General features: G+C 30.7%; 3 protein-coding genes across 3 annotated transcripts; all 3 read right to left on the reverse strand.

Annotated features, from left to right (window-relative positions):
• Position 1: 1 nt before the first annotated feature.
• On the reverse strand, positions 2–2,085 carry LOAG_07716 (hypothetical protein; the record flags this gene model as incomplete). Its single annotated transcript, XM_003143249.1, has 2 exons — positions 2–69; positions 1,788–2,085. Coding segments are annotated over 2 exons (366 nt in total), but the record flags the coding sequence as incomplete, so codon positions are not given.
• Positions 2,086–3,382: 1,297 nt separating this feature from the next.
• Positions 3,383–7,862, reverse strand: LOAG_07717 (hypothetical protein; the record flags this gene model as incomplete). Its single annotated transcript, XM_003143250.1, has 12 exons — positions 3,383–3,559; positions 3,734–3,830; positions 3,993–4,150; positions 4,221–4,336; positions 5,521–5,609; positions 5,736–5,955; positions 6,171–6,339; positions 6,670–6,739; positions 6,839–6,924; positions 7,051–7,134; positions 7,585–7,645; positions 7,729–7,862. The coding sequence occupies 12 exons, from the start codon at positions 7,860–7,862 to the stop codon at positions 3,383–3,385; spliced, it is 1,461 nt and encodes a 486-aa protein (XP_003143298.1).
• A 1,687-nt stretch (positions 7,863–9,549) lies between these two features.
• Positions 9,550–11,019, reverse strand: LOAG_07718 (hypothetical protein; the record flags this gene model as incomplete). Its single annotated transcript, XM_003143251.2, has 4 exons — positions 9,550–9,656; positions 9,875–10,040; positions 10,303–10,404; positions 10,861–11,019. 4 exons carry the CDS (start codon positions 11,017–11,019, stop codon positions 9,550–9,552), a joined length of 534 nt encoding a protein of 177 aa, XP_003143299.2.
• Positions 11,020–14,222: the final 3,203 nt, after the last annotated feature.

The following is a 14,222-nucleotide window of genomic DNA, read 5'->3' on the forward strand; positions in this document are numbered from 1 at the left end:
TATATATATATATATATATATATATATATATATATATATATATATATATATATATATATATATATATATATTGAAACATCCATTCAGAATCCTTTTGCTACTTTTGTTTATGAAGCTTTTATGCTTATCATCCTATCTACATTTCGGTTGTCCGGGTTTTATACATCTCATCATTCCATCTCCATTTTGGTTATCCAGGTTTTGTACATCTTTATCTTTATGATTAGTCTCTTATTTCGTAAAATTTATTGTTTTCTAGCAGTTTCGGAGTTTTTAGAATTTAAATTATTCACATTCATATTGACTTGCTATTTCAATTTTTTTTTCCTTGAATTCCAGATTTTTGTATTATTTAATTTCTGAAGCATTAATCATCGCTAGCTGTACGTTTCTTATTCATGTTTTTGTCATTCCTTTTTCATACGCATTTTCAAATAGCTTACATTAGCTTGCTTTCTTTTCGTGCAATATAACTGGTTTTGGGTCTCATCTTACTGATATTGTGATAAGTTGCATAATTTCTGCACTAAATCAAACTAGTCCATCTAAAGGGTTCAATTGTTTTTACATCGCATTTAAAAATAAATGGATAAATTGATAACCGGGAAAGGTTATTGATGGTGGAAACATGGCCTTATTTCACTTCACTTTCTTCTCTTTCATTTCCTATTCTTCGATTCCGGAATTAGTTCTTTAATATGAGTCTTATTCAAAAGACAAAAAGAAGAAAGACATTAACCTACAAAAGTTATTCAGAACAATAGTGATTGCTCATAATTATTTGCGTTACATGTATCAAAATGAGTAGTTCGTCCGGAAGTAGTCCGGAAACTATAGAAATATTAACATCTAATCAGTAAAAATTTAATTCGAACTTTACAGTTTGTACAAAGCTAAGAAATGTTTGATAAGCTCAAAATTTTGATTCACACAGAAAAGGAATTCCATAAATATATAGTAGTGGCGTTAATTACTAATTGAATTCTGTATTTTAAATCATTCTAGCAAAAAAGCTATCTGTCCGTATTTTTCTTAGCATTGAATTCTTTTCGTGGTTAATGAATTCGTAAAAATTTTATACATGGAAAAAACGCATTGAAATTATCAAACTGCAAAACATCCTGAAAACAATTTAAATTAAGCAACTTTTACTTAGCATATCACCAAAAGGAATGAAGCGTTACAATATTTCCAATTATTCCCGCGGGAATTCACATTTTTTTCGGTTTCCAGAAAATCCTTAAATGAATGATATTTTATTATTGCATTTTCGATAGCATAAATGCAGCAACACATATCCCAGAAGTGAAATCCGGAAACATGTCACCTTGTCACCTTCCAGGTATTTATTGCACTTTCGATAGCGTAAATGCAACACATATCCCAGAAGTGAAATCCGGAAACATGTCACCTTCCAGGTATTTATTGCATTTTCGATAGCGAACACATATCCCAGAAGTGAAATCCGGAAACATGTCACCTTCCAGGTATTTATTGCATTTTCGATAGCGAACACATATCCCAGAAGTAAAATCCGAAGAAATGTCACCTTCCAGGTATTTATTACATGTATCTTGACAGGAAAAATACTAAGTTTAGTTTTCAAGTGTTACTTGGATTAAATAAAATTACCATACCTCTATGAATTATTGAGCAATAATTTGGAAGTTATTGAAGCTAGACAGAATTAACATATGCCTAAATGTTACATGCCTATTAGGCCTAAGAAATACATACACATCTGCACACATACATTTCAATATACACACACATACACACACATACACACACACACATACATACGTACACACAGACACATACATACACACATCTGCGCGCACAAAAACACTTTGTGCCGACACATATATGTATATATATACATACACATATACACATACATGTAATACATACACACATATATGCACATGTATATATACATATACACACACATACATATACACATACACACATACATATATACATATGCACACGCACATACACACACACACACACATAAACAGTGAAATGTTGGATATGCAACGTCTCGTAATTACGGAAAACTAATAGGTATACATATAGGAAAGAAGGAGAATGTACGCATATCACCGATTCTACCAACAATTTATCAATTTATTCTCAGACTTCCGAATACTAATCATATACCAAGATATGTACACTAACCATTACAGTATCATTTACACATCAATATCATGCTACATACTATCGTATGCTCATTAATATCGTATACCATCACTGTATCACTTATTCTCAGATTTCTTCCGAATACTCAAACTGCTCATAAGGTATATTAGAATTTAATTGGATTCACCTAAGTAATTTTCACCTGTTCGTATTTACTTTGAAAAATTGAAATTCCCCAGTTCAGGCATATTTTTATATAAAGTTCTATACATAATTGTTTCAACATTAGAAAAATGTTCAAAGCTTATCATCAAAAAAGCACTAATGATGATAGAAGGATAATTTGAAATCCCACAAAATTTCGAATAAATTGGAAAACTTATTTAGCCTTTTATTTTAAATTGAAATAAATAAATTTGAAACAGAATGAGTAGATTTCATTTGAGTTAAAAGCGATCTGAAAATTATCAAATAATTACTGCATTAATTAGATGATCAAAAGTCACTTTAATAATGACTGAAGCAGTTTTCTTCTACTTCACTTAAAATAAATTCTCATTAGATCTTAGTTAATTAATGAATTTTTAAATGCATATTACATACACTAATCCAAAAAGTTTTATTTTTTTTAACCAGCATAACCAATTATAACAACGTTAAGATTTATCCTTCGATTTACAACATCAATTTAACAATTGATGACGGCTAGTTTGGCTAGTTAAATCGGCTAGCCGCAATTACTGATTAGCCTTATAGCTAGTTTTTTGTCTTTCATGATGTAAGATAAAATGAATAACACTAAATGTGTATGGAGGAAAGATTAACTTATTAAATGAAAAACAAAAAAAGAAAAAAAAACAACAACAATCTATCAAACGATTACGAAACCATAAACAAAAGGAAAAGATCGGCACATCAATTAAATGGAAAAAATACAAAATGGAAACAATCGAAATGAAAACCGAAAATAAAAAAGCACTATCTTTAATGAACTTTATTGTATTTTTATCAACAAATATTTTTTCGTCTTTTCCCAAGTGTCAAATATACAAAATGATTTGATCGAAGTAATTGTAGAATTTTACAAGCTGTTAAAGATGAAGACTTGATAAAACACTTGACACTTCAGTAATGAAACATTACATTTTGGCAGACGATTTCTGGACAAAAGATAACATTTTCCAAAATACATTATAAAATTTTGAACGCATATTCAAAAACTAAGAACAGAAATTTTCGATTAATTGGAGTGAGGTGCGCGAAGGGAACCACTTACACGGGTCCTTTGCACTCGGATGGTAGAACCTTCGGATGACAAACTGCTCAATCGCTGAGCGTTGAAAATGTTGAACCAAGCCAAATATGAGTTTAACATTTTTGTTGCATCTTCTTCCGTAACACCTATCGACGATAGATACTAAAACTTGAAGAGATTTGATTTACTTCATTGATAGAGGACAATTACATTTTTAATTTTCCCCATAAACCGATCAATTGACGAATTAAATAACGTTTGAATTCACTATTTTCTGGATTTCTCAGTTAGTTGAAAATAAACCAAAATTGAAGAATAATTTATGAAAGAAAGAACCATTTTACTGATGATTCCATCAAGATCAGCAATTACATATAATGACCGATCAGCAAATAAGTGTTTATATTTCGACAATTCCAAAGTATTCAGCCAGCTGCAATAATACAAACCGGATAAGCTTTTCCTGAAGTCAAAAAGAGTGATAACATCTTGATATCTTCATAACCTAAAACGATGTTTAGAAGGTCGAAAAACCCACAAATTCAGGAAATGAAGAAAAAAATAAAAAGAAAAAAGGCGGAAAATTGTGACTTACGAATCAATGGGAGTATTCTGGGATAGCGAACCTGAACTGTCGCTTACCGTCAACATATCTCTATCATTTCTTTGACTTTTATCCTTTAGCAAATTTCTGGTCAATTCGAAATTACCAACAATAGCACAAACTATTTTATACAAATGTCTTCCACGAATCTAGAAATTGAATTTTACACAAAATTTTCATTTTCTATTTCGTTGGAAATTAAATCATAGTAGATTCTACCTCCAATGAGTAAATTGTATCATCGTCATCCCAAAACTGTTGTGGTGTATTCTTCGTTGAAACGGAAACAACTTCTGCAACCGCCGGATAATGTTTGGCAGCCGGACGCTTGTTACCTGAAGATAACCAAGAAATCCATAATTAACACAGTACTACTGAACGATAGCTAGATGTATTTAACCAATCGCGTTCAATTACTGCAATTTCCAGATGACTGAAAAATTAAATCGACTAGTCAACATAAGTAATGAATGATCAGGCAAATCATCGTCAGATTACATCATTATTATTAAAATCCAAACCTTGCTATGCAAAATTCCAAGTGCTGTAAGTAGCTTATCCTCACTTACTACCTTATATCCAAATCTTATTACTACCTAAGATACTTTATTTCGTTTGCCTTTCATTAAGCCATTTTTTCTTTTAACACCTGATTTCCTATGTACAATTTGTTCCTAGACAAAAGATTATAACATGAGATGTTAGATTTAACGTGTTAAATGTAATACTTAAAGATTAAATACTATGATAAGACAGAAATACCGTATAAATGTCAATAACCCTTTTGGTTTTGCAGCGAATTTCCCTTGGTATTTCCTGGATTGCTCAGTATGAGTCTATAAACCGATCTTCGATGCTTCGAACTTAAAACTACCTTATTTTAACTAAACGATTTCTCGAACGATATTCTCGAGTTAAATTATTCTCTATTTTTTTCTATTTTTCGAATTTACACAGAATTCCAATTCTAACCTAATAGAGTCAAAAAAAGTTTTATAGATCTGATAAGACAATAAATCTTGAGCTTAACTGTCCTTCGTAGGAAAAAGCAACTTGGTTCACAAAAAGCATCAAAAAATAACCATATACAGAATAGAATTAAAATAAATTTTTGTATCGCAAAATACATCAGGTCATTGATTTATGTTACTACTCAAATAGTAGAATTGTGATCTGCTTCGATTATAGTGCTATGTAAATATCACAGTTTATGTCGATTTATTACTAAAATATATCCATATCAGTGGAGAAACCAGTACTGCTAATATGTTGTCATTTGCTCGTTGCATGTACTCAATAAGCCAATCAATCGATAACATATGCAACAGATGTCAGATAAAAAAAAAAACAAAAACAAAATAACTATTGTAATCCTAATCTGCAGACAATATTTCACTTTGAATACTATTGTTAAATGCTGAAACATGTGTTTATATACAAGAATATTTTTATTCTCTGCCGCTATTTTCCTTTGAATTAAAATTGAAAATTTTTTAAGATGACGAAAACGAAAGCGTACGTGGCACATTAGCAATATCCAAATTTGCATCTCGACTTGGAAGTGAACACACTTTCAGATGCATCTTACTGTCGCCAAGTAGTTGGTCACTAAAGTTTGATGTAATACTAATTCAAACTTTATTTCCTACAATATGTGATGAAGCATAAAAAAATTTGATGTTATTTACGAGAAAACAGTTACCTGGTGCATCTGAATCAAAAATAAAAATTTACCCATTCTCCAAAGAAAAACACAATACCACTTGCCGCCGATTGATACCACCAGCACAAGATGAATAGCATCGAAACTGTAGTGCCAAGCATTTATTTGCATGAAGTGCGTCGAAAGGCACAATTGCAAATGAACGGAATCCCTCTTCGCCTTCTACTTTTTCTGTCAGATGTTGCGCTTTGGAATTATTGGTTACAATTACGAAATGCTCTTCCTGATTTTCTGCAAAAGTCCAGAAAATATTGCTCGATATGATGAAATCTTTGTGTAATTATTATTGCAACTGTGATAAAAATATTTTCCTTTCGTTTCAGAACTTTAACTGATAGCAAAAAAATTTTGCAGCCACCACAATCATTTGTGGGTTTGCAGAGTCATCTTAAATGAATTTTGTAGTTTTCTAATTCAGTTAAAAATTTCGAAAGAAAATCACTCACTATCCCGCGAACGATGATAATCGCATCGACGAACCGGAACATTAGCATAAATGTTATCCGAATAGATAGCACAAATTCGAATAAACGATTTTGGGGGAGGAGGAATAGGACACTTCACTGTAAATATGACATTGGTATTCATCTTCGCAAAAAGTGAGCGACCTTTGAACTAAAAACAAATATTTCTGAGAGAAATTGAGAGAAAAACTATGCTCGATTTAACAACCAAACTTCTCGACCTCCCTTTTTGTATTTTTAAGCAAATAGAAATGCAAATTTCTATTGATTAAGTAAATCGCCGTCTCTTTTTAATTTCGAAAACTATTACAAGTAAGTCAGCTATTTTTGACTTGATTAAATGAAATAAACTAAACTGAACAGTATAATAGTAGGCGGAATATGCCTTTCTTCACAGCCTAACATGTAGCCAATTCCTGCTTGCATTTGCAATCTTATCAAATAAACGAAAAAAAGTAAAAAAAAAAGTTTAAATACTTACGATATAAGAACTCTGACGCCCTCCTTCCACCGTCACATCAAATTCTAATTGAAGTGTATCATTTTCTGATCTGAAATATCATCGATTTCACTTTATTGGATTTTAAAAAAGCTTACAGTTCATGCTAAATATTTTGTGATAAAAGAAAAAGGAACAGAAATTCAAAAACCTGGCAGCCGAAAGTGGTACTGATTTCAACGGACCAATATTTATTTCGTTTGATGGATCGATGCCACAATCACCAGAGAAATTCTCCTAAATTAAGCATTCAAATAGAACACCTGACATATGAATATTTGATGATAATTGATGTAAGGCATACAGTTCACTGTAAATAGATAAGACATTTCATATGACATCGAATAGCGACCAAACACTTACATCTCGATTATCAAGTTGTGATAATATAATATCGGCGAAATCCTCACTTGTTGTTCGCTCAAAATCCATTGGTGGTATGTTCAACTAAAATATTTGCAATAATCATTTGTTTACTTTTTTTGGAATAGACTAACTTTAGTGGTAATTTTTGTACTCCTTGTCCACATCAGCTTATTGCTACAATTATATTGAAAAATTTATATTTCTATGATCTTTACTTATCACTGTCAATAAATAAAAGGAATTGTCCAGTCCCGAAGAATTTAGACAATAACAAACGAAGTATAAATTGAAAATCAAAATATATCATTTCTTTGTCAAAAAAATTGGTAACATTTTATTGATGAATACTCAATTGAAATGAATTAAGCATATTTCGGAAAAAAGAAACTTTTGAAATCAAAGTTCTCCCAGACTATTTCGGGATTACTCCTTGAAATAAGTCTATTACGTTCCAATCGCAAAAACTGTCAAAATTCTAGAATAAAATTGTGCTTTAAAAAAAAAAAGAAGAAAATGAAAATCAAATCGTACCGTTAGTATGTCGTTATTCACGTCAATAAATGCATCCTCAGTATTGGTATCATAAATGATACTAAAATAGCAATGATTGTATATGTCTGACATATTAGTTCTTAAATGATAAATCTTATTTCTTTCAAAAATGTAAAATCGAACTTCTCATAAAGCCCATAATTGGCTGATGGCTGTGAGCCAATCAATGATGGAGTTCCAAAGAGTTGTTCAGAAGCATCACGACCAATTGATAACGATTCGATTGTTTCGGCTGCACGTTGTCCTTCATCATCCATTTTAACTACTGCAAAATTTTGAATATTTTCATTTCAGAAATTGAAAACATGGATAAAAATCCACTGATTAACATTATTATTATACTTTATTATTGTCTCTCATTCTAACAAACTTACCCTTGGGAAAGTTCATTTTATCAAGTATAACTAGACTATCCGGAAAGTAAACAAGTAAATATGGCAAAAATTTTAGCCAGAAAAAAAAGATTTTTATTCAGAAAAAAAAAGATTTATCGGAATCGGCAAGTAGAAATCAAGATAAATTCCCATTCTCCTGTTTAGTACAAAATGATGTTGCATTTAAATTAAATAGCTTATAGGGTATTATGATTATCAACATTATGGATGATCGATGAAACTTCAAATGTACAGAAATTAGTAGCATAGTATTGGAAATCTCATTATTGCATAAGACATAAACAGTTTTACACTTTAAGTAATCTATGCATCAAGAAAAGAACATTGCACGAAGATTGGTATTTGTAGCAGAATGAAACAGTTAAAATAATACTGTCGAAAATTAATTTAAAAGTTAAATTTGTTAAAATAAATTTCAGAAATCATACCTGGATGAAGTAAAACTTAGCAATCGTATTTTATAATTAGAAATATTAATAAATAGAGGTAAGCTACCGTGTTATACATACTTTTACAGAACATTTAATACACATGTTTTCTGCAAAATTAACAGTTTAAAATAGATGTTGGAATTTAAAAAGTTCACGGAACTCAGTTAACGAATTTCTGTTTTACATAAGAATGTTACGACAGTAAATTCATTATCATGAACATAATATCTATGGTTTAGGCTTGTATCATTTGTAACTCTCATTCGGCTGCAACACATATCACATTCATCTTGGCGATTTATTTCCGATCATTCCGATTCAAGCTTATTCCAATTTTTTGTTTCTGATCTGATTTTAACGATTTGTTCCCGATCTTTCAGCCTTTTTATCCAACAAATTTTGATATAATACAGCAAAAAATCCATCAGACATGGATGGTGAAATTGAAAATTTAGGCTTACTGAGAATGCATTTTCATGAAGTAAGCCTACAACTTTAATCTGATCACTGATAACGCATCCAGAGGAAGGCATCGAAGGGAATAATCTAACATAATCAAATTCTGGTGGTATTGCAAAAAGGACATGTCGGAATGATGTCATAACGCTGATTAAATTGAAGGGATAGCTAATTTCCGTAATTCTGATGACGGAATTAATGTGAAAATGAATAAATGCTCCGGCGATACAAAAGTATAACTGTTGCGTCACGTGAATGTCTTTATGGCTTACTTAAAATCCCTGCAACTGAGCATCTTTTCACCTTCGCATTATGCCCAAAGTTACCATTTCCTGTTTTTATGGCGAATACCAGTCGAATATGTGGGTTAAGATATAATCGATAAAAATTATTCGTAACTTGGAAAAAAAAATTGTAAAGAATGGATTGGATTTCGTCCAGTACCATTCTAAATATTTAAACATTTATGAACAGAATTAGAATCAGTCTAAATAACCAGACTTAATTAAAGAGAGGAATACTAGGAGACGGTAGAGAGAGAGATAGGAGGATTAAGTAAGTATGAATTTGAAATTTCAACCCAAAAAACCATGTTATTTAACCAACATTGAGATAGATTATCCATAAACAGTAAACAAAACATGCAAATGATTAATACTTCATTCGACATAATCAAGTTCTGGCGGTATTTCAAACTGCGCATTCAACACTTTTTCTTCGACGTTGAAATTTCTTTTACACCATCTCTTCGCCGCAAATATGTTTTCTGAAACATTGGCGAAAAACTAAACTTTGTTTTTCCCTTTTTAAATTACGATTCAGCAAAGAAAAAAAAAGATTCATCTTTCATTCAACCATGAATTCCACGCTTTTGGCAGAACTATTTTTCCTAAAGATTTATAATAAGAACTTTCTGTTCCTCAGAATAGATATCCAACAGAGAATCTATTACCTGAAGATGAAAGAAAAACAGGAAAATCTCACCGGTCCAACGATTTGCTTCATCACGAATCTTAGCCGTTTCACTTTCAAGTCGAGCCACAGCTTCTGGGCCTTCCTCATTTAGTTTTTCCAATTTTTTCGTCAATGCCTCGTGCTTCGTTTGCAATTCATCAATTTCTAATTTTAACTTTTTCCGCTCTACCGTTGCCTGTAGATAGGGAGATAAATTGCAGAAACCTTTTTCGTACTATTATCATAACAATTTAATGCTAAATACCACGATCTCCCAAAATCATCAGAGCAGTTCAGTTAGTGCAGTACTTCTTGATGATAAATTTAATATGTGCTGAACAAGATTACTCATCGGTTTCTAAGAACAGATTCATTTTGCTAGCTTTTATAAACCATCCCATCAAAGTTTGATCAATTATTACGTTCGAGATCATATAAGAACATTTTTGAAAACTAACTTCCTTTCCTTTTTTTGCTTCCACAATATCGGCTTTCACCTCTTCTAGTATCTTTTCCAAATTCGAAATATTTTCATCTAATTCTTTTAGCTGCTTCTTACGCTAAAATTAAAAAAAAAGAAGTAATAATCGATGCTATAAAATCAGTAATAAGTTTGATCCTTTTATTCTCGAAAAGGATCTCGAAAGCATTCTGGAAGAAACTAGATAAAAATAGACATGCATATCGCTGATGAGAAATGACCTGTTCTACATCTTATATCATTAAAATAATCTGTCTTCCAATAAGTGCTTCTTTTTCCACATTTACCATAATTTGCTTAATCCTTGTTATCTCTTTTATTTCAACTTGGATCATCGATGAATTACTTGTATTGTTTGTTTGTACAGCTATTTACTATAATGTCGAAGTGTTGCTTATGGTCCTTAGAATATAAAAGCTGCTCGTTCTAATGATTAAAAATTTTCGATAGGTTTAGCTCGAAAGTTAATCATCATTTCCCAACACTTTAAAAAATGATAAGAAAACAAAAGAGAATGAGAAGAAACGAATCTTACTACAATCGTTGCTTGTGACGGAAATGCCCAGTAGCAAACGAACGTACCAATTTTTTCGCACTCAACTAAACCTTCATCAACCAATAATTGCGTTATCTCTTTCACCGATTGCGGAACAATTCCTTTCTGTTTTGGAGCAATTTTTTCGAGATCCTTCATCTGAATTTTCCAAAAGGATAACTTTAGATTCTAGGCTAATTTGTAACAGTATTACTTAACAGCACCTTGTTGTTATAGTTGCTTGAATTTGCAATTCACAAAATTTGAATCGCTTTATAAGATAGCATGCATCTTTAAAATCCTCTTACTTCCTTCCAAACTGTAACAACCCGTATTACAACATAAACAAGTGCTTTAGATCATTGTCTCTTTAGATCATTATTCGCTTCAGATCATTGTCCTTCCTTCTTTGTTGGCTCAAAAAAATTCCATCAAAATAATGGATCAACCGCCAGTACTTCATGACAAGAAGTATAAACCGTTTTTTTTTTTTTTTTTCAACAAAAAGTCACCTGAAAGAATTCACTATATTTCAAAAAAAAAAATTACCTGAAAAAATTCATTACTTTCATAAAATAATTCTAACATTCGCGATCGTTTTTCATCGGCTGTTAAACCTTTCCTTTTAGATGCCTAAATATGAATTTATTAAAATTTAGCAGCATGATCTGTGAGAAATAAATTTTACGTTTCTAAATAAACTTATAATCTCAGGCTATCACGATATGGAATCGATGTGAGAGGTGTAAAAGGTCAACAGATAAGCAAGGTAATTTGAGTTTAATTAATTTGGGTTTAATTTACAATTACCTTCAAGTAAAAAAAAAGTTAAAAAATTAGAAATGATATTTGGAAAATTTTCTGATAGATTTAGCTCGGTAAAATAAGCATTATTTAGTTAGCATTTACTTCTTTCACCAAACAATCGTTTGATAAAATGATAAAAAAAAACAATTCAATATGAACCTTCAAAAACGGAAGAGATAAAAGTATTGAATAACCATAAGTAAAACTTACCATTATTGAGTAATATCTTTACTTGACTGAGAAATTTGCCAATTTTCGAAATATTAGCTAAAATATCGGATTAAATTCAAAGAAAAGAGAGCCTTTTCGGAAATTTTAGATGTTCAGAAAGAAAAAGGAACATGAAATTTGTCATATTTTAATGAGAATTATAGACTAATCTATATTATTTCATATTAGCATTATTCTTAAATCAATGAATATTATAAGATTTCTTTTCATCCTATCTAAGATTATCAAGACAATTCAAATGATAAGGAATATAATCATATTATCAAACTTAAGGAAATATAGATAAGGAATATAATCATATAAAGATAAGGAATATAATCATATTATCAAAAAAAAGATAAGGAATATAATCATAAGATAAGGAATATAATCATATTATCAAACTTTAGTAATTCCTCACAATATTTTATCTAATATCATCAAGATAATTCAAATGATAAAGAATATAATTACTTATCACTTCACTTTAGTAATTTCTTACAATGATCATTAGAATGAAGTAAAATGAAAAACACAAGAATAGATGCATCAAGAAAGTTACGTGTAACACTTGTCAAGTTCCTGTCTTTATGAGTTTGATGTCAACTAACTGAGTAAGACAATTCCCTATCTATCATATAATGGTGACAAATTTCATCAAAAATTAGCCATCAAATTATATGACACGTTGGATTACCACAAGCATACGTCAAAAAAAAAACCTTCGATAGAGAGAGGACACCCAATCAACACATTCTCTCGTCAACGAATTGCTTACCCCTTGAGGATAGCTATTTTCCCACGTTCATACAATTCCCACACTTCTCCACGGATATCCTCCATGTCGCCGTGGAAAACCTTGCATACCCTTACGAGGTTGCAAGTCATGCTTGCAATAGCAAATACCTACGGTATCATCTCCCGTACTGGACAGGTCCTAATTGAAAGGTCAAAGTGCTTCTACGGTCAGGTTAGGCTTGCTAACTTCCCGTAATCATCCTAGAAGAATGACTATTCTAATCTTAAACCTAAGTAAATGGATCAGAGTAGATGGAGATGAAGTTATACGGCTATCTACCACAAACGAACAAAACCTACGTTCTGAAAATTTCACTGTCACCACCCTAGCTCATAAGGCCATAACTTAGTAGTAAAGAGTGAAGTCAGTTCGGCGCAAATTCTTCCCTTAGGAGTAAATAATATAGAGCCAGTTGCGTATATATTATTCTTAACTTAAATTTAAAAAAAAAAAACCACTGGTATAGGTTGAAAAGATACAATCACATTTATAGCGTCTGTAGCAAGTGTGTATATGAAGTCCTTTCCAAATCTTTGATTATAAAGCCTACCCATGACATTCCCTAAATAGTTTGATGGAAATGGACAACGTGTTACGTGCATTGAAGAATGAAACATGCAATTAATCAAATTACATGCAAACCTAAAAAGTGTACAAATGATACGTTTATATGCAATAGTTTTGACAAAATTTTTGAATTTTAATGATTTTCAATTATTGTTTTCTTTTTTTCATTAATTAAATTAAGATTAATGCTTCATTCTTTTTATTTGCATAATTCAAAATGATTGTATAAATCTTTAGCAAGGTATTTTTCTTTAGACAACTTTTCTTTTGTCTTATCATCCGCTATTACTAATAATTTATTATGACAATGAGTCTATAGCCCTAATTGTATATGACATATGACTTATGATCAATTACCTTTAATTATGTAGTGATTCACGGATATATTTCGATTTTAATAATTTAATTTTGTTTGGAAAATTTTATAGCTATTTGATTTATCATTTGCGAAGAGATGTTTTGTTATCAGTTTGTTATTTGATATTAACAAATTTCTTATCTCATCACTTTCTGTTTTTATTTATTATTTTATTTCCTTTTTTTATTTTGTTCATGTTTTGTTTTTTTTTGATAATAAGATAAATTATGTATATGTGTGTGTGAGTGTATGTGTGTGTGTGTGTATGTGTGTGTGTGTGTGTATGTGTGTGTGTGTATGTGTATGTATGTATGTATATGTGTGTGCGTGTGTGTGTATGTGCGTATGTGTGTTTATATAACAGTTATAAAGTTATTCGCCCATCTTTAGTCTTTAATAGTCTGTAATTAGGTTTAATTTTATAGTAACTACTCAAAATGTGTCCTCTGTGACGTTGGATTAAACTAATATCACCGATGAGTAATTTCATCAATTCCTTATAATTATTTGCTTCATTCACATGAATCTTGCTAATTTTACGACCTTTAAACTGAATTCTCCAACTTGCGTATTTGTTGTAAAAGAATCACTTACATATGCTATAGTTGTAAAAGAACTTTC

The sequence above is a fragment of the Loa loa genome, assembly GCF_000183805.2.
Source record: "Loa loa unplaced genomic scaffold supercont3.214, whole genome shotgun sequence".
Classification (NCBI taxonomy): Eukaryota; Metazoa; Nematoda; class Chromadorea; order Rhabditida; family Onchocercidae; genus Loa; species Loa loa.